This window comes from Acartia tonsa, chromosome 2, assembly GCF_053477335.1.
Source record: "Acartia tonsa isolate MP-2025a chromosome 2, ASM5347733v1, whole genome shotgun sequence".
In the NCBI taxonomy this organism is placed as follows: domain Eukaryota; kingdom Metazoa; phylum Arthropoda; class Copepoda; order Calanoida; family Acartiidae; genus Acartia; species Acartia tonsa.
Genome location: NC_137261.1, coordinates 16,353,916 through 16,381,504, shown reverse-complemented (window position 1 = coordinate 16,381,504; position 27,589 = coordinate 16,353,916). Strand labels below are relative to the sequence as shown.

The following is a 27,589-nucleotide window of genomic DNA, read 5'->3' as shown; positions in this document are numbered from 1 at the left end:
TACTTTGATTGCACTACCTTTGTCTGGAAATCCACACAGTGCTTAAAAATGAAGCGCGACTGTTTTGTGACCCCCCCCCCCCCTCCCCTCCCCCCCCCCCCCCCCTGATATGGCTATTAATGTCGCACACCTGACATAGCTTTAACAGCAGTAGAAACAACTTTTAAAGTATTTTTATGTCGTTGCTTGGGCTTAGATAACACCTATACCTCCCAAACGATGAGCTGATGCCAGAGATCTAAAGGGAAATGACAATGGCCGATTAATTGATTATCATCCCCAATGAAGATACACAAAATTACCCCTGTAGATTAAAATTAGTGGTTGAAACGTTTGAACACTCATCTTAATAAACCAACCAATCAAAATTCACTAAAGAACCAAAAGTGGCCCAAATTTTGCGAGTTGGAAATCGCGCGCAAAACTTGTATAATGATGCACACATATACACACACTATCAGTGTTAGTGAAAGTTTAGCTACTTACGCGCGTATTCGCACACAGCTAAGCCAACGCGCGTTGGAGATATAACCAAATACAAATACTCATTACTTATGCATTATTATTCATAAAACAAAATGTTATCTTCTTATTGTTGTTGAACAAGTAGGATAACGTCCAATAGGAGCGCAAAAGTTAGAAATTGTAAGCTAACTATAAGATCATTCAAAAAGAGAATAAAGAGGAAAAAGGAGAAAAATAAAACGATAAGAAAGAAATATAAAGAAAAAGAGAAATAATGCACATTTTTATCTAAGCTATTACTACATTATCCAAAAAGTCAAGAATAATTATATATCGCGTCGTATTATAGACAGTCTCTGCGGATATTTAAATGATAATTATAAGATAGTAAAACCAGTAATGTTAGCCCCGAGGGGATGAATGTCATGGCTTACAACAAAACCCTGGTGTAAATTTTATGATTTTTTTTAAAATTCATGAACAATTGTCTGTAACAAAATGCTATACATGATTTTTCAGCATGGTTAAGAATCGGTTCTAATCAAGTCGATATTAATCGGTTTCAAATATGTCCCCTATCTACCCTATCAGAGCTCTAGATGCTAAATGAACAGCCGCTAGTGCAGTGAAGAATTATCGAAAAGGCAGCTGTGCTGATTAACTTTGTTGAAAAAATTGAGATCTGCTGCTGGTTATTAACTAATGGGAGGATATGGCCTAGTATCATATTATATAAAGTACTAAAGTTTTGTCTAAAGCTTAAGAATTCAATAACTACTAATCTGATTGAGCTTTCCTTTAAAACGTAGCTTCACATCTTGAGATGGTTTTAGGCTACTTTATTTTTCATATTTAAGTCTTGGGATAGTTTTATGCTATTTCTATTTTTATGCACATGTCTACCCGGGGGACTGCCAATTACACATCAAACAAATTTATCCAAAATCTCACACATTACAAATGTCGTCTTTTAAACAAGAAATCATAGACCTTATACATTCTAAAATTTTAAATATTTTAATAGTTATTTCTTGCATCGTATAATAAACGGCTTTCCGCGGATATAGAATGTACAATCATAAGATTAAAACTAGTTTTTTAGCCCCGAGGTGCCGAAGGCACCGGCTAAAAAAACTGGTTTTAATCTCTTGATTGTACATTTTTATATTCGTAGAAAGTTGGATATAATACGATGCTAGATATAGTTTTTTCGTATGGATTAGAACCGGTTAATATACACCGGATTCAAATAAATACGAGAAAGTATTTTATATGTGTAAAATTGCAACAAAAGCAGAAAAGTTTTAGTTTAGAATAAAAAAGAAAACATATATTATTATATTTCATTTAAAATTCAAATATTTATTGGGACAAAACAACATATACATTTAATATTAAACATTTATAAATAATTACATTGCATTAAGAATTTATTGATAAACTATTCCTTTTGTAAATCAATCCAGCTATAATTTAAACGAAACATCAATAGATTTGAAGTTTCTTTTTTATCCAATTATCCAAGGGTGAAAAACAATATTATCCTTCATTTTGAAAGGAAAAATGGAACGTAAGAAATTTTGTTAAAATCTCAAGTCAGAGTATGACGACTTTTAAAACATTCCAATAAATTTAGCTTGAGTGCAATAGGGGGATGTTATGTCCGTGGGTTATAATTTTTTTATATTTCTATAGTTAGCTAAGTGAAGGAAGTCTTTAAAAAAATTATTCATATTAAGCTGATAATAATATTATTTTTTCAAGTAAAAAACTTTCGTTCTCTTTATCTTTATTTTTAGTTATTATATATGTCTTTATCATTGCTTATTCATTCTCTTTCCTAGCTTCCATTAATAAAATTTTCTTCATATATCCATGATACATAATTAAATAGATTTAGATCATTATTATTTTAGTTGCAAAACACTTTCTGTGTTTATCTTTGCCAATTTGCAAAAATAACATTTTATGTGTTAACTTGTTAATTTGTATAGTGCTACAAAATTGCAAATAGATAACTAAATTTAAAATTGACAAATAGAGCAGAAAAACTAGCAACTAAGGTCAAAAAATAGAGGGGATACTTGGTTTTTATTACGCTTGTCCCCAAAGTTTTATAGTAACTGTAGTACTGTAATTAAAACATTAATACCAATCAGATATTTTGTCTTTCACATTATGTGTTTTACTTTTTTAACGAGTTTTCTTTCTCTAAATTTTGTATCACTCTGTAACGGAGGCCAAAGTTATAGATAAAGAGAAAGCCGGGCGCACCAAGACATGAAACTAGGGACAGGCGCGTGCTTATAGGGATCTAAGGGATAAAACAATGGCCGATTAATTGATGTACACCCCTATAATGATAAATAAAAATCATCCCTTTTATATTATAATTAATACTGAAACATTTGGACACTAAATAAAATAAACTAACCAATGAAAATTCAAAATAGTCACCAAAGTTGTGAAACTAACGAATTAGAAAACGTATTATACAACTTTGGGGACTTTTGTAATAAACAGTCCAATGTACCCTCCCGCCCTGGCGTGCCTATCATATTGTTAAGGGGTGTGCAAGGCCGGGAATTATTTGAAAAAAGGGAAAGGCTGGCAATTCACTTTCTTTTTTAACAAGAAGTGTTTACACCCCTTCCTAAAAAAAGAGAGGAAGGCGAGAAGAAAAGTATTTCCACAGAATTTTTAAAAATAGATAATTTTTGAGATTTATTGTATTTGTATTTTAAAGTTTGATTATTAATAATCTTTTTAGTTTTCATAAAAAGATAATTTTTCCTCATCCAAATTTCTACATAGAGCACGCCACAGGGCAATGCAACACATAGCTAACATATGGGTCAACTTTGTACAGGTGTTTGTCCGTCCACATCCGTCTGATTCTCTGTCTGTCTGTTTGTCCGTCTGTCTGTCTGTCACCTGATTCTTTTTATATCTGTGTGCGTGGTGATGTGTACTTGTGTAGGCTTATTTTTATATGTTTCTTGTCATCTCTCAGTGGCACCGTGATAAATAATCTATCTATATTTATAGATAATTTACTTTAGTCTTGTGATTTGTTGACGTTTTAAAGAGCATTTTGCGACAAAGAATAGCAAAGTTAAGTGAAATTTGAATATTTTGAGTCGAAGAAAAGCAAAGTTAAGTGAAACTTTAGGTGTATATTTTTCGTTATTAGACTTTAATGTTTTTATTTTAGTGAAAAATTGAATTATTTAGTTACTTTTTTGAAAATTTAATTGTATCTTTTTAATCTTTTCACAAACCCTAAGATTAATGAAGATCCATTTCCCAAAAGAATTTATTGAAGAAAATTTGATAATTACATTCTAATCCTGCATTTTAGGGGGCTACGAGTTGTATAAATTTTTGTAAAATTTATAAAAAAATACGAAAAAAAATTTATATCTTTAGGTTAAAAAAATTATTCCTAGCTCTTGTGGGGAGTTCCTATCCTCCATTTTCATTTACCTACAGGATAAGAAGTAATAAGGGGGGGGGGGGCGGAGGTGGTCGGTCACTTAAAAAAAATCAATGGGAGGAAAAGTATGTATTTGCAGGGAGGGAGGGGACAATGGGATGTTGGTTTAGAAATCTGGGGACTTTCATTGAATTTTATTACTATGCTGAGTATCGAAACGTTTAAAATACAAATTGTAATCTTCGGAAGGGTTAATTTTGTGTAGCATAAATGAACATCATTGTCTCATCACTTTAGATCCCAGATGTATTTGTGTATTTTCAGATTGGACAATGTCAACGGAACTAATTACTGACACGTTAAATGAATTAAGTCTGGAAGGCATTGAGAAGGTACCGCCAAGTACAGCTATATTTAAAAAAATTTATGTTTTGATATTTCAAGAATAAAATTTACATAAAGATAAACATTTTCTGCAAAAACATTGTTCTTCTACAGGGAGTAAGGGAGGGGACAATGGATCGAATATTTAATTTTTAGGAGTCTCAGACTTTGGGTACTGGCTTAAAGGGAATGTGCAAGAATTTAGCAGTTTCTGACTGACTTTGGGTACTAGCTCAAAGAATGCCGCTAACTCGTTTGTTAATTTTGAATATTGCAGACGAGTATCAATAAACTTAATTTGTTTTGATGTGGCTGGTTTTAACAATTTTTTTCTCTCCAGAAAATATCATTTCATAAATAAAAACTTTATTGTGATATTTGTTTTATAAACAATTTAAGACTCTAATCAAATTTTGGGTTATGGGGCTATGGGTTGAATGGTTCCAGGGAGATTTTTCTAGTTATTAATTACAGAATGATTACGTCAGTCCGATGTGCTGGTAATATAATTTGTAAATGAATGCTTTTTTCTTGGAACTTTCTTCTTATTTTATTGTTTTCTGTATTGTATTAACTCTCCCTTTAGAATTTCCTGAATATTTTCTGGATTAATCTGGATTTAAAGGTCTTTCAGCAAATACTCTTAAATTGAATTAATTGCCCATTGTCCTCTCCCTTACTCCCTGCTTCTTCTAGCTTCAAAAATAAGAAAATTACAGCCGTTTGAAATTTTTAAGTAAAATAGGACCAGATAACAAAGGTTGTTAAATAAAAGAGTGAAGGAAGCGAAAATTGACTTTGACTTACTTAGGATCGGAAACTTATTATCAAACAGGGGACTTGCACAAATTGTAGCCCTCTAGCTTGCATAGGAACTGAGATAATAGGGGGGGGGGGAGACTTAGCAGCTAATATAAAAATGAACAACAATATGAATTTTTTTTGTTGAAATAAGCATTTTTAGAGTTAATCTTAACTTCTAGTGTTCTAATGTAATACACTTTTATCCTTTCATTATGTAAAGTAGTAGGTACGTTCTTTTTGTTTTTCTGTTAATATTTCATTACCCATTGATTTCTCTAATTTAGGGAAGCTTCACATAGGTTCCAAGATGATTTTGTGATGTTTTATTTTAAAATTATATTCATGTATAGTTTTAGGCAATTTTTCTGCCATTTGCTAGAACACCAACTTTGGGTTGTATGATTGAATCATGATTGTTTGGTTCAAGTAACAAAGTCTAATATTTCTCACTTTAAATTTTAATGATTTTTTTTTTAATAATTAGGGGTATATTCAAATCATTCATTGTCTGATCCCTTATCTATGTGAAAAAAATATATGATTTTGATCACCAGTTCATTGACACAACAAAAATAATTTTTTTGAAAATAAAATTTTTAGTCCTACAGAATAGCAGAAGCAGAGGATGTTGGTCGTCATATAGTCCTCACCAAGGATGTAGAGCAAGGAGAAATTATATTCCAAGACAGACCTATAGTTACAGGTGAGTGAGAAGGTTGTCATGGTGTCCAACTCAAGGAAGTGTTATCATGTTTGACGTCTAAGGAACAGGATTTTTTTTGGTTGGTGTTTCATAGAAAATGAAATTATATGTTCTTATCTAAAATAATTATTTTCAATTTCAGGACCAGCCAGACACAGTGAACCTGTTTGTCTTAGTTGCTACAGGCATTTTCATAATTGTATCATTCAAACTTTTCAAGTATATGGTGAAAAAAGTCATAAATTACATATTTATACTAAATTTCATATAACTTAATGATATATTTGACATGAAAGATATTTTTCATATAAAATTAACTATGAAAATTTATAAGATTAATTAATTTGAACCCACAAAAAGCACCGACAGACCCTGAAGCGCCAGTACCCTATGTAGCCTGTCCAAGGTAAGAAGCAGAATTGTAACACTGGTTTTTTAAATACTAGTCTACAACTCACTTTGTTGATTGGTCTGTAATGCTCTTGAGTAAATTAGATTTATGTAGAGGAATGGTCGAAGACTGATTTTTATATCTAATATGGATCTTGATGCTTAAAAAAGGCCGTTTTGTTAATCTTTAAAATTAGAAATTCATGTGTAATAAAAGTTGTCGCAAATATAGGTATAAATAGGGAGACTGGACTCTACATTTTGTGATGAAGTCCCTAGAGGCATGGGAGAAGCCAAAAGATCCATCTAACCGCTAGCTGATTAAATTTACTCATACAGATGTCCGTTTTATGGAAATAAACTCATAACTGTATTTAAAAAAAAAAAAGCTTAAATGTTGGAGCAAAACTCCTTACACAAATTAGTGAAGAATGTACCAACCATGCCCGCCATAAAGCTGAATATATTATTGTATCCTAGATGTAAATGGCCCATGTGTAGTGAAGAATGTACCAACTATGCCCGCCATAAAGCTGAATATGTTATTGTATCCTAGATGTAAATGGCCCATGTGTAGTGAAGAATGTACCAACCATGCCCGCCATAAAGCTGACTATATTGTTGTATCTCAGGTGTAAATGGCCAATTTGTAGTGAAGAATGTACCAACCATGTCCGCCATAAACCTGAATATATTGTTGTATCTCAGGTGTAAAATTAAATGGCCCATGTGTAGTAAAGAATGTACCAACTATGCCCGTCATAAAGCTGAATATATAATTGTATCCTAGATGTAAAAGGCCCATGTGAAGTGAAGAATGTACCAACCATGTCCGCCATAAAGCTGAATATATAATTGTATTCTAGATGTAAATGGCCCATGTGTAGTGAAGAATGTACCAACCATGCCCGTCATAAAGCTGAATATATTATTGTATCTCAGGTGTAAATGGCCCATGTTTAGTGAAGAATGTACTAACCATGCCCGCCATAGAGCTGAATATATTATTGTATCCTAGATGTAAATGGCCCATGTGTAGTGAAGAATGTACCAACCATGCCCGTCATAAAGCTGAATATATTATTGTATCTCAGGTGTAAATGGCCCATGTGTAGTGAAGAATGTACCAACCATGCCCGTCATAAAGCTGAATGTTTCTTTTTATTTTCGGTAAGTTTCATCTAGTTTTTTAAAGTGAAGCTTTTTATACTTAGAATCGTTTGTCTGTTCGTTCGTCCATCCGGGACTGTTTCAAACTTTGCATCCATGATTTCTAAAACAATTAGGTACTATTTAGGATGTTTTCCTATTCATTTGATTTTTCAATACTTATTCCTATTACAACAAGGTACAATGTTATAAGCGAAGTATTACAATGATCAAGTCCTAAAAATGTTAAGTTATCCTTAAACAGTATCATGAATTTAAGCAGTGTTACTATAAATTTACTTACAATTTTGTTAAGAATTATACATTAATATTCTGCTTATTCAGTTCTTCCGTTTTAGGGCATCGGTTTTATGGATGTTGTCATCCTTGTTTTGTATGCGCTGATTTATTATAGAAATAATTTGCAATTAAAATTGTGCTTATTTGCTCTAGGAATCTATCTCAAATTAGGTTTATAATTAATATACTGAATGCATTACCAACATTTGTCATATTTAATGTTTGAATTTAATATAAAAACATTTTGGCCCTATAGCAAAGTTTTACATTTTTCAGAATTATGCATATTAAAAACTAGTTTTATTTACATTTTGGCAAAAATAAACATGGAAAACGCCTTAAGTGTCAAATTATCCTTTTTATTGCATTTTGGAACAAAAAGTCGTTTAAAAATAGCCTTTTTCCACCATTTAAATTTAGAAAAATAATTATTCCTCAATTTTTCGTCATTTGAGGGGCCTTAAGGATCTCAAAACTAGTGGTCTCCTACGTTAGTCAGGGAATGGTAAGATTTGCGTAGCTTAGCCGATTTTCATCAGAGTTTTTGTTATAATCGACTATCTAAATATCTGTCAAAGTAGTAGGTTGTTTGTTTGACTATCTATATCAAAAGGCATCAGTTTTCATGCAAACTAATTTTGTTTATTGTTTTAGACTGGGTGTCGGATAAATCCAGGTGATACAGACTCACTGTATGATGTCATCATGGTACTCAGATGTCTTTATCTTAAAAATCATAAACCAGTAAGTTAAGATATAAATATACCGGTACATACACGATAAAATTCAAATGGTGGACAGATAAAAAGACAGACATAAAGACACACAGGAAGAAAGACAGAAAAAAAGCTTTATGTTCAAATTAAAGATTCTCATAGTAATAGGATAGTTTGGATGAACAAGGAACCAATTTTAAAAATTACAATCGCATAGGTTATGTAAGATTAAGTTAAGTTCTTTAAGGTATACAAATATCAGTTTAGTCAGTTTAGAAACACCGTGGTGGGACAGGATTAGTTAAATTTTAGTTAAGGTTCCATTGGAATTCAGCCCACACGGGATTCAACCCACGGAATTCAGCCCAGCGGGATTCAACCCAACGGTATCCAGCCCACACGGGATTCAACCCACGGTATTCAGCCCACATGGGATTCAACCCACGGTATTCAGTCCATACGGGACTCAACCCATGGAATTCAGTCCATACGGGACTAAACCCACGGAATTCAGTCCATACGGGACTCAACCCACGGAATTCAGTCCATATGGGACTCAACCCACGGAATTCAGTCAACACGGGATTCAACCCATTATACATGTAAAATTACCAGTTTGAAAAAAAATATTTTTTTTTTAATTTGAGAACAAAATTTTTAGAAATTTTTTTAAAAAAGTTTATGTAATTTTTTTTATTTTTAGAAATTATTTTATAAAATATGCTTAATAAAAAATTTGAAAAAAAAGAATTATTTTCTAAAAATTTGTTTCTCAAATTTGAAAAAAAAAATTATTTGTTTTTAAAACTGAGAATTTCATATATATATTGGGTTGAATTCCGTGTGGACTAAATTCTCAGTTTTAAAAACAAATAATTTTTTTTTTCAAATTTAAGAAACAAATTTTTAGAAAATAATTTTTTTTTCTCAAATTTTTTTATAAAGCATATTTTATAAAATAATTTCTACAGTAAAATAAAATTACATAAACTTAAAACTTTTTTTAAAAATTTTCTAAAAATTTAGTTCTCAAATTAAAAAAAAAAATATTTTTGAAAACTGGTAATTTTAGATATATAATGGGTTGAATCCCGTGTGGACTGAATTCCGTGGGTTGAGTTTCGTATGGACTGAATTCCGTGGGTTGAGTCCCGTATGGACTGAATTCCATGGGTTGAGTCCTGTATGGACTGAATTCCGTGGGTTGAGTCCCATGCGGGTTGAATCCCGTGTGGGCTGAATACCGTTGGGTTGAATCCCGCTGGACTGAATTCCGTGGGTTGAATCCCATGTGGACTGAATTCCAATGGAACCATATAATAGGTATGAACTATTTATTAAGGAAGCATGGAAAGAATTGGTAAACCTGCAGTCTTGTGAGGCAGCCAGTATGGATGAAGAGCTGGTCGACAGGAATGGATCTAATAATATATGGATACGTTATATTGGAATGAAAAAACCTAAAATATTATTTCTGACAAAATTATCAGTTACCAATGGAATATGCGTGAATATTATAACAGAGAAAAATGTTCGCCAATTCAGCTTGCTAAAATGGAACTCCATTATTGGCCAATTCATTCGTCCAGTAAGAGGGTATGGGGTAACGGGGGGGGGGGGGTTAAGGAATCGTTATTTCATATAATTAGAGAACATGCAAATCTGGTGTAAGATTCAAGCAAAAATATATCAATTCACCCAACAAACAATCGGAGTTATGAAATAATTACTTGTATAAATAATACAAATATTTCCAATGAACTCCGAATGTTTTTTAACATTAATTTTATCTTTTTATTTATAGTAATCCACTTGAAGCAACTTATAGGACTTAATAAAAAATATGTCATACAATACAAATGACCCATCCAAGTACTAACTTGGCCCAATGTTGCTTAACTGCAGTGATCGGACGAGAACTGGTGCTTTCAACATGGTATGACTGATAATAGGCCAGTATACAATGTAATTGACCAATGGTAAAATGTATACTGAACTATCATTGGTCATTGTATTTTATTACGTCATTTTTAATTAGGCACTATATGCAGTGTTATCAACTTCAATTGTTTTTTTTACAACAATGGTATTTCATTGATTATTAATGGATCCATTTGAACAGGGCAGAGAAGGTTGCAAATCTTATTTGTGGCACCTTCAAGCTAGCAGAATCTTTTAGCAGGTAAAGCTGCAGTTTTACTATTCGAGATAAAACAATATACACAAGGATGACAACATCCATAAGTAGCAAAGCTCAAAAATTATGAATAGATGTCGAAAAAAAAATAATATAGAGCAGTGCCATACAATAAAGATTAAATTTGATAAAATAGGGAAATAACGAAACCTTTAAAATCACGAAAAGTTAATCTAGCAATCGATCTAGCACCGCAATTAATGGACAAATCTTAACCCTTAACAGTCGGGCCCCTTGCCGCACCTTAATCAGTCGGGGGGGGGGGCGTTCAACGCCCCCCCATGTTATCTCAGTTCCTATTAGAGCTAGAGGGCTAAAAAATTTTGTGTAAGTCCCCTGTGTTATGATGAATTTCCGACCTTAAGTAAGTCAAGGTCAATTTTCGCTTCCTTCACCCTTTTATTTAACAACCTTTGTTTTTAGGTCCTTTTTTACTTAAAAATTTCAAACGGCTGTAATTTTTTTATTTTTGAAGCTAGAATAAATTTTTTTTTGCAGAAATGTTAATCTTTATGTAAATTTTATATTTTAAATATCAAAATATAAATTTAAGCGGCCGCAGCTGTACTTGGCAGCTGCCAGCCGCCGCAGTCGGCGGTCGGCGGGAAAACGGCGGCGGATCTTTATGAAAATTTAATACGTTATGTAGACATGTAAGAAAAGCTTAAGTTTAAAATTTGAAGTCTCTAAGTCAAAAATTGCGGCCACAGGAGCCATTTCAAGATTCTGGAGACCTGGAGGATCAGGACCTGCAGGATCATACCTGGAACCTGAAATTGAATTGAACACCTGTGTTTAATATGAGGATGTACTACTAGAGGATATTTTAGTATTTTGGTAAGATAAAAAGCTTTTTTTAAGTCAAAAAAATATTTTTGCTCTTTACCTGGATGACCCTGCCAGGTTTGCTGGCATCCTGTGCCCGCCAGGATGGAGATATTCAAAAAATTCCAACTCTCGGTTATGTGTCATACCCAAACTTAAAAAGTCACGCAGTTTGGGCTCTTTATCTTTCACACACAGAAAGTGAGATAGAAAAAACCGGATGGGGGGGCGTTCAACGCCCCCCCCCCCCCGACCGTTAAGGGTTAATGAAACTTGATGGAAATATGATAAATATGGGTATATTCATTCCTTGATAGTTTTACCCATCAATCCTGAATAGGAATCGAGAAAATCTTAAAAACCTAAAAATCTAGGAATCGATCTAGCACCCCAATTAATAAACAAATTTTAATAAACGTTGGTGAACATATGTAGAATGTATGTTAAATAGGGTATATTCATTCCTTGATAGTTTTAACCATCAATCCTGAATAGGAATTGAGAAAATCACAAAAACTTAAAATCTAGGAATCGATCTAGCACCCCAAATAACAGACAGATGGACAAAACAATGTATAGATTAGATGGGTATATGTCATAGGGATCTTCTCTAAAAAAATCAGCTGTCTATCTTGAATAGGAGCCGAGAAAATCACGTTTCCCCCAGTTCATTAATTACGGACAGACGGACGGACAGATGGGCGGACGGACGGACATTCGGATTATAGAGAAGCTTCGCTACTAAAAAAAAAGGGTATGGGGATAATTTTCGTATTTTTCTTGATTAGGGACCCTAAGTGTTTGGGCCAAATGCAGGGGCTAGGATAAATAAGTAGAAATTTATGTAACCCTTATTTTCAATTTATTAAAAAAGGTTGGGAGAAGGATAACTGTAAATAGTAATTAGTTTCGCCTAATGTTCACTAAGGCATAACTTCCAATCAATAAAACGCCCCCATTTTTTACGAATCTAATCTGAATATCAATGCTTTTTGTGCGTCATTACTTACGGATGTTTTCATCCTTGTTTCTTACTGCAGGGAGCTCGTGTTTGAAATGTGTAGTAGACTAGAAACTAATTCTTTTGAAATACCCTGGTCACAGCAAGGCGTAGCTATACAGGTAATGTATTATTTAAAACATTGAAAAATATAAAAGTAGCTTAAAACCTGAATAAAAGCAATCCTACTGACATGGCTGTTTTGAACTTAATTATGCTGCATATTAATGGGAATGTTGACAAGAAGTTTCAGCCTTCTATCTTTTATAGGGACTGAGAAAATCACATTTCCCCAAAAAAACGTTTCAGACAGACGGATATATGGACATACAGATAGACTTACATTTTAAATTCTAGAGTAGCTTTACTACTAATAATGAATGTTAAATATTCCATCATAAATACTCATATTTAGGGAGTATATAGTATTGGGTGTATGTTGGAACACTCCTGTATTCCAAGTAGCGCTCACAAGTATTTATATTTAGGGAGTATATAGTATTGGGTGTATGTTAGAACACTCCTGTATTCCAAGTAGCGCTCACAAATATTTATATTTAGGGAGTATATAGTATTGGGTGTATGTTAGTACACTCCTGTATTCCAAGTAGCGCTCACAAATATTTATATTTAGGGAGTATATAGTATTGGGTGTATATTAGAACACTCCTGTATTCCAAGTAGCACTCACAAATATTTATATTTAGGGAGTATATAGTATTGGGTGTATGTTAGTACACTCCTGTATTCCAAGTAGCGCTCACAAATATTTATATTTAGGGAGTATATAGTATTGGGTGTATATTAGAACACTCCTGTATTCCAAGTAGCACTCACAAATATTTATATTTAGGGAGTATACAGTATTGGGTGTATGTTAGAACACTCCTGTATTCCAAGTAGCGCTCACAAATATTTATATTTAATGGTTATATAGTATTGGGTGTATGCAGGGGTGTCCAAGCTTTTTTATTTGGGGGGGGGGGGTAATCTTTATTTCTTAGAGGCTTTTTTTATTTGGGGCGTCGTAGCTCAGTGGTAACGCACTGAGTTACGGTGATGAGAGTTCGAATTCTAGTTCCCATGTTCGAATTTCTCAGTTGAATACATTTACGCAACTTCCCATGGTTGTGAAAGAAGGGGATTATTGAGTAAGTTTGGATGCTTAATAGTCAAGTAAATAATATCAGTACTACCCTTATCCCAAGCTCATAATGTCATAATGTGCTTGAACGTGAAGCTTGATAGCCCTAGTGGCTATACAAAAGTGTCTCAGCCTACTCCATGACTACTTAGGTCCAAACCCTAAGAGACTATGGCTAATCAATCAATCAATGAATTGGGGGGGGGGGGGAATCAAAAATTTTGAGGGTGCCTACGGCATCCCTAAATTCATTTGGGGGGATAATCACCCCTTTACCCCTCCCCCCCCCCCTTGGACGTCTATGGGTGTATGTTAGAACACTCCTGTATTCCAAGAAGTGCTCACAAATATTAATATTTAGGGAGTATATAGTATTGGGTGTATGTTAGAAAACTCCTGTATTCCTAGTAGCACTCACAAATATTAATATTTAGGGAGTATATAGTATTGGGTGTATGTTAGAACACTCCTGTATTCCAAGCGCCCATAAAACATTCAACAAGGACCTTACTCTCAATATAAGGTAAGTCATGTTCCATGTTCCAAGTGTTTTAATGTTTAACGCAGTTCTTATTTCAAAATGGCTTCTGAATCTGCTTCTACAAAACAAATTCCATGAAAATATAATTAATGAAAATGAAGTAGCTGCTTATGTCGTATTTTTTATAGTAGCCTTTCTCCTCTTTATAGCCCATTATTAGAGCAACCAAACCTATTTTTCTGATAAAATTTTATCCATTCAGGGCTGCTTACTCTTTAGACGAAGGAGATGCTGTTTCTTTGTGCTATACTGGTAAATATCTAATTCAATATAACAGAAAATGAATAATTAACAAGGATAACAACAACCATAAGTAACGGTTTTCTTAAATGTAATAATAAGACCAGAAAAGTAGATAAAAATAAATAGGGTGCATGACTTGCAAATAGACGCGTAAAGTAAGTGATAAATAATCCTTACGCTTTCCAAATTTCAGAAGTTTATTTTTGATAACATCTGGACAGACGGACGGACGGGCATTTTAAATTATATAGTAACTTTGCTACAAAAAAAGATTAATGTGAAACAATTTTTGTGTCTGTCCGTTCAAATTATGTCAGTCTGTATGGCTAGCGCGCATACCTTGTTTATTTCCGTCGGTCAGTCGGTAAAATGATATGCGAGCCATTTCAGTTAGTTGGGGTAAATGTGATTTACTAAGCTACTATCAAAAGTTTTTGGGGAAGATTTTGAACAATGAGCATTCCCTAATATCCTATGTGTAATTTTAGATAATCTGTGGACAACGGCACAAAGACGAGAGCATTTAGTGTACAGCAAAGATTTTATTTGCACTTGTGACAGGTATGCAATAATGTTCATGTACCTGGCTTTCCTTCTATTTCTTTTTTATTGCATTATTCTGTATTGTATTTTATTATAAGGAAGGTGTAACCGTATAGAGGTGTTTATTGATCCCCTTCTGTTAGATTAAGCGGGGTTTGAAAATCCATATTCCCTATCGTAATTAAATAGACTCAAAAGTTCGTTGTTTTACATTTAATTCCTATCACAGATGTCAAGACAACACCGAAAATGAGACCTACATGAGTGGACTAAAGTGTTTGAAATGTCCAGATGGTTTCTACCTGCCAGATAACCCACTGGACTGTGCCACCAATTGGTTCTGCTATAAATGCAAGGCACAGGCTCCAAAGGTATAATTTGACAAAGCCCAAAACTTAGTAAAATTGACGACCTTTTAATCTGCCTCTCAAATATTATTTTAGATTTATTTCAATTGTTGGTTATATCTTATTCCTGGGATTATTTTATTTATTTATTAGTTTATAATCAGGGATACAACGATATGGCCGAATCCAAGGTTTCTGAGGCAGTTTCCAAGCTGGAAGAATCAGGGTTAACTGTTCCAGCCTGCAGGAAATTTATCTCTACTTATTCCAGGTAAAGAACAACGAAATTTTTTTTACAACACGAAACCTATACGTGATTTTCAACTGTCGTTGGGGGCAACGCATAGTACAATTGACGACCTTTCCATATACCCCCCAAATATTATTTTGGATTTATTTCGCTTGTTGGCTATACCTTATTCCTGGGTAAAAGTACACATAATAATACTGTAGTTTTTCCCTAATTAGTCAAGAAAAAAGTGAACCCTCCCCCTAAGAGGATAAAGATAAGAGGAATTTGAGTTTGTTTGGTTATTTCATTACTTTAGGTTAGGCTTGGTTATATCAGTTATAAGGTAGTCCCGCAGGGTTAGGGTACCACAGGTATTTGCCAAGCAAGTGTCTACATAGGAAAAAATGTGTCAAAAATAGGGGTATGGTGCTTTATAGACACTTAGAGGAAAAGGCAATATAGAAAGAAGGGTTGGTATAAGTAAATGAATAAAACTTATACAGTTGAAATTTAATAATATTAATTAGCTTGAAATTTTAATAATCGAGTACAATATACAATACATATACAATGAATAGTGTTTCAGCTTTTTCATCTCTCCTTGTTTTATTCAACTGCCCATAATATTGGTTCAATTTTTTTGAAAATACAAGGAAGGAAATTTTTTCATCAAAATTATTTGACATGTAAACGAGAAATTCATTTTTTCACGGACTTGTATACTTGGTTCGACATTCTTTTTAAATCACGAAACCTTTCGCCTGAAAGTTATGTTTATCTGTCTGAATACTTAATTAAATTATTACTAAAGTATATAAGCTGTAGTTGTTTAATAAACTATATAGTTGTTTTAAAACTATATACAACTTAGCAATGCAAATATGTGTATTTTAATTTAGAATATGTTTTTTAAATATTCCTATATGAATCAATTACAAAAGTACTAAGATGGGTTTTTAATAAATGCCGCGTTTTTTTGACAATTTTTTAGACATTGATTGATTGAACGAAGACGATGGGATTTCAACATAAGAATTCAAAATTTTAAAATTATTTTTTTTAGCCATTTGTATAATGTCTAATACAACTTAAATCCATTTTCGCTGCATATTTATTAATGCATCTTTTTAGAGCTGTGTTAGACATTATACAAATGGCTAAAATAATAATTTAAAATTTTGAATTCTCAAGTTGTATACTCTGTTAAAATCGTACGGTGCATTGATCTTCAAGATGAAATAATGTTTTTAACAGAGTATACAACTTTAGAATTCAAAATTTTAAAATTATTATTTTGGCCATTTGTATAATGTCTAATACAGATCTAAAAAGATGCATTAATAAATATACAGCGAAAATGGATTTAAGTTGTATTAGACATTATACAAATGGCTAAAATAATAATTTTAAAATTTTGAATTCTTAAGTTGTATACTCTCCCATCGTCTTCGTTCAATCAATCAATGTCTAAAAAATTGTCGAAAAAACGCGGCATTTATTAAAAATCCATCTCTGTATCTGAAAAATCTGTTAAATCTTAAAAAAAATAACGAAACCTCTTTACATTAATTCAATAAATTCAGGGGTAAGACAATAGCCAATTAATTTATGTACAACCCCAATTATGATACACAAAATTAGAGCTTCTGAATACTTTAATTAGTGGTTAAAACATTTGGTCACTCAACTTAATTAATCAACCAAACAAATTCAATAAAAGTACCCAAAGTTGTTAATATAACGAATAAGAAAAAAATTAAGGACTAGTGTAATCAACAGCCAAATTTCCCCTACCTCCCTGCAAAACAATAGCAAATATTTTATTATGAATTATTTAAATTTTAGAGTACTGCACCCCAACCATGCTCATATGCTGGATGTTAAATACAGTCTTCTCAATATTCTGGGACACTCACAGGAGTTCATGATGGAATCTTTAACAGGTTGCCAATTAATTATTAAAAACTTTGAAAAATGCTGTTTTTATTTTTTTTTACCAATTTAAAATTTTGAAATACTTGACATGCATTGTACCTGTGGAAGATTTTTGCATTTTATGATTTTTAAGGGATTGTGTCGACTCTATGGTATCTGATATATTCGTGGCCCACATAATATCGAAATTATCTGTTTTACAATAAAGAGATCGAAGGGGTACATAGCAATTGATTTTCTAAGAAGCTCTTTTGTAGTGCTTATAATAAATGGTAAAAAATTTAAAATCCTTAAAATAATCTAGAATTTATCTATTATTCTGGATACTTTTACCGAAAGTTTATACGGGGAATAGGCAATATTCCGTAAAATTGTGAGCAAGCTTCCAGCCAAATGCGCTTATTAAGTCGGACTGTTCTTAATGTTGGCCGAACGCATAGTATAATTAAACGCATATTTAAAAACAGTTTGACCTAATAAGTGCGTTTGACTGGAATCTTACTCACAACCTACGGAATTTAGTGAAAGCTACTATTCCCTTTATACCCTTTTTTTAGGCACTTTTTTAGCACTTCTTTTCTATTTTATCGGACAGGTTTCTAATATGAACCTCTAGACTTGTTATTTCATTTTATTTATGTATTTAGAACAAGATCTGAAAGAGAAAGAGGATCTTGCCATCTGTTTCCTGAATGTTGCCAGCAAGGTTCTACCTGGAATTTCCAGACTTAAGGAACATAGTTATCATTTATGAAACATTTAAGTTATGCTGTAATAGTTATTTATCGCATAGTATTATAGACAGCTATCTGCAGATATTAAAATGAAAAGTTTGAAACGATTATGACACAATACAATCTTTCCCGATTTTGTATTAATTTTGCGGAACATGATTCCAGTTACGTCATATTTTTCTTTCCCGAAAAAGGGAAGGGGGGAAGAAAAAAAGAGATGGGAGAAAAGGGTGTTTTCCCCATTGCTTTTGAAGAGATTTTATTCCCCCTTCCCTTTTTCGGGAAAGAAAATATGACGTAACTGGAATCATGTTCCACAAAATTAATACAAAATCGGGAAAGATTGTTTGGGTACTAGCACAAGAAATGCCGCTACTCGTTGTGTTAGTTTTGAATATAGCAGACAGAGTTGTTTAAATATAAAAGTTAAGAATACAAGGCCCCCCTCCCATACTCTATTCCACGCCCCTCTCCCCCACCTCCCTTTTTTAAAGCAGACGATAGGGAAAGGGAGAAGGAAGGTGAAAGGTGAAAGGGAAATAAACAGTTTAAAAAGAGCAGGCAGGCGTGCGGGGACATATTCTTGCCCAGCCAGCCAAGGGTTGGCCAGGTCTAATAATCTTGTGATATAAAAAACACACCATAAAACCCAAGTATATTTCATCAAAAACAAGTTCTGATTTTGCTTTACATGGAAATAACCCTACACGCCCCCTTTTTCCCTGTCCATATCTCTTGCCCATTGCCCCCACCTCTCTTTTCCCTTTCCCTGTCATCTGGAAAGTTCCGGGGAGATTTTTCTAGTAATTAATTTCAAAATGGTTACATCAGTCTGATATGCTGGTAATCTAATTTTCAAATGCTTACTTTTTTTCTTGTAACTTTTTTCTTAGTTTATAGTTTATTAGATTTAATAAACAATCCGTTTACAATTTTCTCCAAATTTTCTGGGTTAATCTGGATTTCGTGGCCTTGCTTTGAAAACTCTTTAATTGAATTAATTGCCCATTGTCCCCTCCCTTACTCCCTACCGGTCACCTCAGTTCATAGCGGCAGTTGGAATGAAATGATTATGTTGTTGGACAGGGCACCTCATTGTACGAACTGTACCTTAGTGTACGACAGAGAGCAATTCTGGCATTAAACCAACTCGACAAAGTGGACCATTCCAAAGAGGTAAAATAGTTTTTTTTAAAAATTATAATCGTTAGCTTTTTATCAACAGGTTATTCACTTTGTCTCTTATTTAAATTTATAAACTTCTAGATTTACTAGTACCGTGAGACATGTTAAAAAATAATTGTGCCTTAATTTTAAAGAAAAAATATAGATATCTGTACTTACATTTTTTTGGGGGGTTTCGCCCGTTGACCCTAACCCCCCCCCCCCCCTTATTCCTTAACATTTCTTTGACCAAACCTAGAGAGAGATGAGACAATGGGCTGTTCATTACACTAGTCCCCAAAGTCTTATAAAAAGGTTTTCTTTTTCGTTGGCTGAACAACTCTGGGGACTTTTATTCCATTTTGATTGGTTGGTTAATTAAGTTGAGTGTTCAAACGTTTCAACCACTAATTTTAATCTACAGAAGATATAGTTTTTGTGTACATTGCATGGGGGTGTACATCAAATAATGGGCTTTATGTCTTATTTCTTGATATCCCTACATCAAACCTAAGTTTTGTAGCAAACGTTTTGAATTAACTCAAAAGCCACGACAGACATAAAGTTCCTTTTAGAAACAATTTTAGTGATGATTCACTAATATGCCCTTTTTCTTTGTTTTCTTTCAAATGCAAAAATATTATAACAACAGTTATAAGTCACAGGGATCTAAAGGGATACAACAATGGCTGATAAATTGAAGTACATTCGAAATAACGATTCACAAAATTACCCTTTTGTAGATTACAATTAGTGGTCAAAACTTTTGGACACGTTATCAAAAGACTTTGGGGACTAGTGTAATAAGCAGCCCAATGTCCCCTTCCTCCCTGGACAAGTCATGTTAAATGAAACTTGATGCTTTTAAAACAGCAGGTGAAGGTGGTAACTTTGTTATTGATGTTTGACTTTTGGGTGCTCTTGTCTTAAAGCAGAAAAAAATCTGAATAAATAAAGGGCATAATTAGGAATGGCGGTGTTTTGGTTTGAATTTCAAAATTGTTATGGATAATAGTATCAAGTATGTAATTTACTTTAGCCGTCAGTCATCATCAAAAATATAAATATAAAAAGTAAGAAAAAAATTAAGGATTTTTGCTTCGCTACTTATGATTGTTGACATACTTGTTTTATTCTAAGACAGTAACTTTTAAAGAAAAAAAGGGGTATATATAAAATAAGAGAAGCTTTACTACTAAAATGTTATAAAGAAATAGGACCTTAATATGGAATTCTTACAAGCAATTAAATAAACGTCTCTATCTTATTCTAAACTAGCGGCTACGCCCACTACAAGCTTCAACGGGCACTTGATGAGGCGGAGTTGAATTTGATAACCCAATTTTGTATTATAAATTTAAAAAGGCAAAAGTAAAACAAATTATTTATAATTTTAGTTTAGTACCATATCGGTTCAGTGGTTATCGAGTTCCTTGTGTAGAAACATTCAGACAGACATCCTGTTACTTTATTATAAGGATTACCTTATTCATACCCTATTAAATATTTAGATCACAAACATAATTTTTGCTGAATTGAATTGAACAAGCACCTTTCTAACATTTATCCAGTGTAAAGTTAAAAGCCCTGATCTTATCTTACCTGTCATATTCATCAGGCAGGGAGGGGACATTAGGCTGTTTATTACACTAGTCCCCAAAGTTTTATGATAACGTTTTCTTATTCGTTGGCTCAGAAACTTTTGGGGCTGTTATTTTGATTGGTTGGTTCATAAAAATATGTGTCCAAACGTTTCAACCACTAAGCAAATTCTACAGAAGGGATGCATTTGTGTATCCTTATTGGGGATGTACATCCTTTTATCGGCCATTGTCTCATCCCTTTAGATTCCTGGATCTTATCTTACCTGTCATATTCTCAGCAACACTTTTAACTTCTCAAATTTTTCATTATTTTTTTTCTTCTTTAGAATATTCAGGGGGAGAGACTTCTTTCCAAAATAAACAATTAGCAATTATCTCCAAACAATTTTACATAATTATATACAATGATGTACGGAAATAATGAAAAAAGAAAATAAAAATTGACAAACGCTTTCTTTAGGTAAAAACTACAATTACTACACACTTTTTAAATACCCTCATAAAACTCTAATGTTTTGGAAACTTATTTGTGCTATGATACATATTGATGTTGTCATTTATGTTCTTTTAAAATGATTTTAAAAGCTAGTAAAATATTTGTTTAGAGCATAATGGGACTGATAAGAACAGCTGGAATTCACCTGCAAGATTGTATTGATTGTCTACAGTATGAACCAGAACACAGGTATAATAATAATATTTATAATTCACCTACAAGAATGTATTGATTGTCTACAGTATGAACCAGAACATAGGTATAAAAATATTTATAATTCACCTACAAGATTGTATTGATTGTCTACAGTATGAACCAGAACATAGGTATAATAATATTTATAATTCACCTACAAGATTGTATTGATTGTCTACAGTATGAACCAGAACACAGGTATAATAATAATATTTATAATTAACCTACAAGATTGTATTGATTGTCTACAGTATGAACCAGAACATAGGTATAATAATATTTATAATTCACCTACAAGATTGTATTGATTGTCTACAGTATGAACCAGAACATAGGTATAAAAATATTTATAATTCACCTACAAGATTGTATTGATTGTCTACAGTATGAACCAGAACACAGGTATAATAATAATAATATTTATATTTCACCTACAAGATTGTATTGATTGTATACAGTATGAACCAGAACACAGGTATAATAATAATATTTATAATTCACCTACAAGAATGTATTGATTGTCTACAGTATGAACCAGAACATAGATATAAGAATATTTATAATTCACCTACAAGATTGTATTGATTGTCTACAGTATGAACCAGAACACAGGTATAATAATAATATTTATAATTCACCTACAAGATTGTATTGATTGTTTAACCCACGACCGTGGCTCTATACGAAGCGCATCCGCTCGTCGTTGGGGACGTAATAGATTCAAATCTCGACTTTACACCTTGTTATAACTTAAGACGTTAAAAATGTTTCCTACTGCTCCTATGTCAAGAGGGTGAGAATAAAAGTTTGAGTAGGGGAAATGCATTGGCCCAAAACATTGTGCAACTCAATACAAAACAAGGTTGGTTGTGTGATGGGTGTTAATTAACCTATTTCCCCAGGAGTTTGGACAAAAAAGGCGAGATTTACTTATCCTGGGTTGTTGGACCTGACGTTATAGTGTCATGTTGTTGTTGTAGCTATGATTATCTGAAGTTAGGACTCAGATGCACACGGAGACTGGAAGTGAGAATCCTTTGGCCAATCTTAGATTGGTAAGCTTCGCGTACAGCTGATTGCATTCTATGTTAAATTACAAGCTGACCCGCAATTACCCTGGAAGCTACTCAATTATTACATCACCCTGGCCAAGAGTTTTAGCAGGTGTTCCATATAAAGCCACCCTAATAAATGGCACTCTCATACGAGGAGCATGGACGAGGGAAAGCATGGTTAGAGCTGCTTGATTTGTAGAGTCCTAACTTCCTACAAATCTCCCCCCTTACAACCCTAGGGCATCTTAGGGAAGATTGCGTGATCATAATCTGACAAATTGCGACAGCATTTGTCAACTAGGTGCAAAGTCTATGTGGGGATCTGAACTCGGTTTTTCCCAACCACAGCGTAGTGCGCTAACCACTGCTCTATGGGACACCCTCGACGTTATATTGTCATGGCAAGCAGCCTCGCCTGTTTAAGGTAATTAATAGGTAACTGAATTAAATGTCTGCAACATAATCTAAAGCTATTGTTGATTTGTTTAGGCCAGAAGGAAGACTTTACAAAGCAGCATTGATGGAGAGACAAAATCTTATGGAACTTCTCATAAATGTTGAAAATAAATTTAAAAACTGATTGCAATACTTTTAAAACTAACCATTCTTACCCAGTACGATAATAGTATTAGCCAAATATTATATTAAATATTATTAAAAGATTTGCATTGACTTATTACAAGCATCTGTTAATTTTAACATTTTTAAAAAGTTTTTGAAAGGATTTTTGGTATTTTTTTAGCCAAGAAGAGAGAAAGCTTCTAACATAATAAACTCACTAAAAATACTATTATAGGTCAATTTCTCCCCTCTTGCGAATAGATATATCAATAATTCTTTACTATCAGACTAACACAATCGGTCTTTATATTCAAATTTCCTTATAAGAGGGGAAGAATTATTACAATTAAAACAATACACTGTAAAAAAAATATAACATAACAAAACCTCAGTTAATGCTTTTTATAGTGCCTATACAAAATGACGTAATACTGGCAAACAATTTGTCAATTAAAATGCATACTGGCCTGTTATTGGTAATTTAGTCTGTGTATTGGTCTAACATTGGTCATTTGCAATGCATGACGTAATTTTTTATAGGCATTATAAAGAGCTTCTAGTTAATAAATATTATGTAAATCGTATCTATTTAAATCTTATTACTTGTATTATTAATAAAGACAGTTTATTAAAAAGAAAAGAATTGCTCAAGAAGAATTTAACCAAGTATTATACCCATATTTTATTCATATTCTACCTGTATTGTATTTTGTCATTTTATTATACTTTTTTGGATGTTAATAAATAAATAAATTTAAAAATCCATCTTCATTTATAATTTTCAAAATGTTCTATAACAAGGGCAATTATATAGTAAGATTATACAATCCTAAAATTTCATAAGATTTTTTGTCTGTAAAAAAGATCTTTAAAAAAAGAATTCGAATTTTAAGCTCAGCTTTTTTATAAGAGTATAAATTTTGCTGACATCTCCTTGATGGTCAGGGTTAAGAAACTAGACTTTATGGATCTCAGTCTGTCTGTACCGTAGGATCTCCCTAACTGCTGAACCAATATGGTTCTCCTTTACAGGGTAGCTTCTTTTAGGTCCTGGGGAGGTGGGTGTAAAGCTATTTTGGGGGAGGGTACCACTAACCTCCTAAGAGAAATCGCCAACAAATCATGCTGAACGAAAGTGGCCTCTAGGGGCTTAGCCGCTTGTTCTTGACAAGGAAATCACTGAAATAATCTTCAGAAATATTTAGAAATTATAAAATTAACAAGAGCATTTATTTCTATAAGAAGCATAACCACAATTAGCTTGATAGCAGCGCTTTTGCAAGCGTTAGTAGTACCAATTGAGTATACAGTAGTATATTCAAGAGCCTTTTATGATATATATTTTTTTATATTTCTATATTGGAATTTTTTGTAAAGACATTGTTCATTGAGATTCCTTATCTGAAAGAATTTGTTTTAAATCATCTTTTCGCTTTATTGAGCACTAAAAAGAGCTTTCCAACAAGTTAGTAAATGTATACACAAATAAGACAGAAGGATGTTATGCTTTGTTGAAACTGAATACAAAATATTATTTTCCTTATTTCAATTGAAAAATTTCTATTTAATGTACAAGCTTTGCGTCGTAGGGGAGTAAAAATACTCAATGCATAATATCTTTACCTGTTTTCAGATTTAGAAATAGTCGAAATTAATTTTTCAATTGATTAATTTTAGCTTGGGTTTGACTCTAGTTTTTATTAGATTAGTTTATAACTTTCAACATTCTATTTCAACATTAAAAAGTCGTACCCATTTTGTCACCTTACTTACCTATTATCTCAGCTCTCATTAGAGCTAGAAGGCTAAAAAAGTTTGTCCAATTACCTGATTAATATCAAATTTTCGACTATAAGTCAGTCAACGTCACATTCTGCTTATTTTACTCTTTTATTTGATAACCTTTGTTTTTTAAGTCTCTAAGTCAAAAATTACCATCACAGGAGCCACTTATGAGACCTGAAAGATAATACCTGCTGCATATTACGTGAAACCTGAAATTGACTTGAACACCTAGATTTCATATTTTAATGCACTACTATAGGATCATATTTCAATAATTCAATAAAATATTTTTGTCCTTTACCTCCAACTGTTAAGAAACTGTATGAAATGTAATAGATCCTTTTGTTAATCACCGTGTACACCTATTTAACTTTAATTCTGTTGTTAACAAAGTAAAATTATACATTTCAAAGTAACAATTAACAAGATCTGGTTCTCAGCCATACTTTAAAAACATATATATTATCGTAATACAGACAATTTCCCACTAATAATGCAATTAATTATAAATAAAAGTTAATAACAGTTTGGGAGCACTGGCCTTCAGCCCCTTGGGGCTAACAAAGCTGGTTTTAATCTGATAAATTTTAATCTCCACGGAATAAATGCGATAAATAACCATTACAATCACCAAAAAGAACACTAAACCAGGGATATAGGGGACATGTAGAGTATACTGGTACCCAAAGTTTTATAACACTGTATCTCATTATTTGACTAAAGACTTTCTTGATTGGGATGTAAAAACTTTTCCACAAATAATTTTAATATACAGAAGGGTTATTTGTTATCGCATTTCAGGGTGAACATCAATTTTTGCATAATGTCTTATCCCTGCACCACACATACAATCTTAGCTGATGAGTGACAAACATTAACTATCAGGAATAAACATATGCAATAGAAGCACAGTACTTAATTAACATGTCTCATTGTACAAGTATAGGGTTAGAATAAATCATTGATTTAACTTGCCTAAAGAAGGTGTATCAACTTTTTTTTTTATAGCTAGCCGGTTCTTTTAGTAAGTAGTAGATGTAAAATTTTTTATAGAATTCAGATATGCAATCGGTTTTTTTGTAGACCTCTTATTTTTTAAGTAATTTAAGTTTAAAAAAAAAATTAAGTCGATTTTAAGGTACTAAAATGTAACAAAAAAAAAGAAAGAAAATGACCATTATGAACAAAAATAGTAAGATCTTTAATTTGACACCTTACTTTTTCAATTCTGTCAGGTAATTATTGAAAAAATCGATATTTTTAAACCCACGAGAATAAAAACTTTGAACTTAATTTTATTATTTCACAGATAAAAAAATATGGGTTCATATATACCTTTAGAATCAGAAAAATATTACGAATTCATTGTAAGCAAAATTGAAAAAAAAGTTTACAATATAGTATATAAACTACAATAAAAGGAATTATATGAAAATATCATATTATATTGTACAGGCAAGGTCTTAATTTTTGAATTGAGTATAAAAATGGGAAGGGGGTAAAGAGGGGGTAAAGAGGGGGTAAAAAAGGGAAGACGATAGTGTTGCCTGAACAAAAAATACAATTGGCCATTTGTTTAATTTTTAATTTTTTTACTTTTTTTCAATTTTACTTACAATGGATTCGTAATATTTTTCTGATTCTAAAGGTATATATGAACCCATGTTTTTTATGTCTGTTTGAGAAAATATTTAGGTCTAAAGTTTTTATTAAACCGAGGTTAAAAAAATAGATTTTTTCAATAATTACTCAACAGAATTTTAAAAGTAAGGTGTCAAATTAAAGATCTTACTATTTTTGTTCTTACTGGCCATTTTCTTCATTTTTTTTGTTGCGTTTTAGTACCTTAAAACCGACTTAATTATTTTTTTAAAAAACTTAAATTACTTAAAAAATAAGAGGTCTACAAAAAAAACCGATTGCATATCTGAATTCTATGAAAAATTTTACATCTACTACTTACTAAAAGAACCGGCTAGCTATAAAAAAAAAGTTGATACACCTTCTTTAGTATCAAAAGCGAGGATCTAAAGGAATAAGAAATTACCAATAAATTGATGTACATCCCAAATATTAATACACAAAATCAACCCTTCTGTAGATTACAATTAATGGTTGAAACGTTTGGACGACACTCAATTAATGATCCAACCAATCAAAATTCACTCAAGTCCCTAAAGTCAACGAGTAAGAAAACGTTCTTATAAAATTCCCATCCCCCCCCCCCCTCTGTCTGAGTTACTAGTGATATCAATGATATTCAATAATATTTAATTAAAATCCAACGAGGTATATTTCCTGTAGCTCTTTATTTTTTGCGTTTTTAAGCTTTCAGACGTGGGAGGAACAAATTAAGTTACTAAGAAGCTGCACACATACTTCTTAATGAGAGGTACAATGTATTAAACATTAAGAAAAACAGGCAAAAGGTTAAATTTATCCTGAAAACAATGTATTCTCAGTTTTAGGAAAATCATAACATGAATTTGTTTTAGACTAGAAAAAGCAGATTAATGATTTTCTTGATGGAGGAAAGTTTGAAAAATTAGGTAAGAGAATAGGTGGTGTGGCTTTATTTTAGCTAAATAATACAAAAAAAATTAGGTAAGAGAATAGATGGTGTGACTTTATATTAGCTTAA

General features: G+C 32.4%; 1 protein-coding gene across 1 annotated transcript; it reads left to right on the top strand.

Moving 5' to 3' along the window:
* Positions 1-4,222: 4,222 nt before the first annotated feature.
* LOC145305703 (SET domain-containing protein SmydA-8-like) lies at positions 4,223-23,926 on the top strand. The gene is made up of 19 exons (XM_080147440.1): positions 4,223-4,293; positions 5,690-5,792; positions 5,935-5,977; positions 6,127-6,198; positions 7,277-7,352; positions 8,286-8,375; positions 9,690-9,761; positions 10,471-10,529; positions 12,410-12,491; positions 13,948-14,036; positions 14,257-14,306; positions 14,786-14,858; positions 15,070-15,211; positions 15,352-15,458; positions 17,265-17,362; positions 18,002-18,088; positions 19,176-19,264; positions 21,462-21,541; positions 23,092-23,926. The coding sequence occupies exons 1-19, from the start codon at positions 4,234-4,236 to the stop codon at positions 23,180-23,182; spliced, it is 1,563 nt and encodes a 520-aa protein (XP_080003566.1). The 5' UTR covers positions 4,223-4,233; the 3' UTR covers positions 23,183-23,926.
* The last annotated feature ends 3,663 nt before the right edge of the window (positions 23,927-27,589 follow it).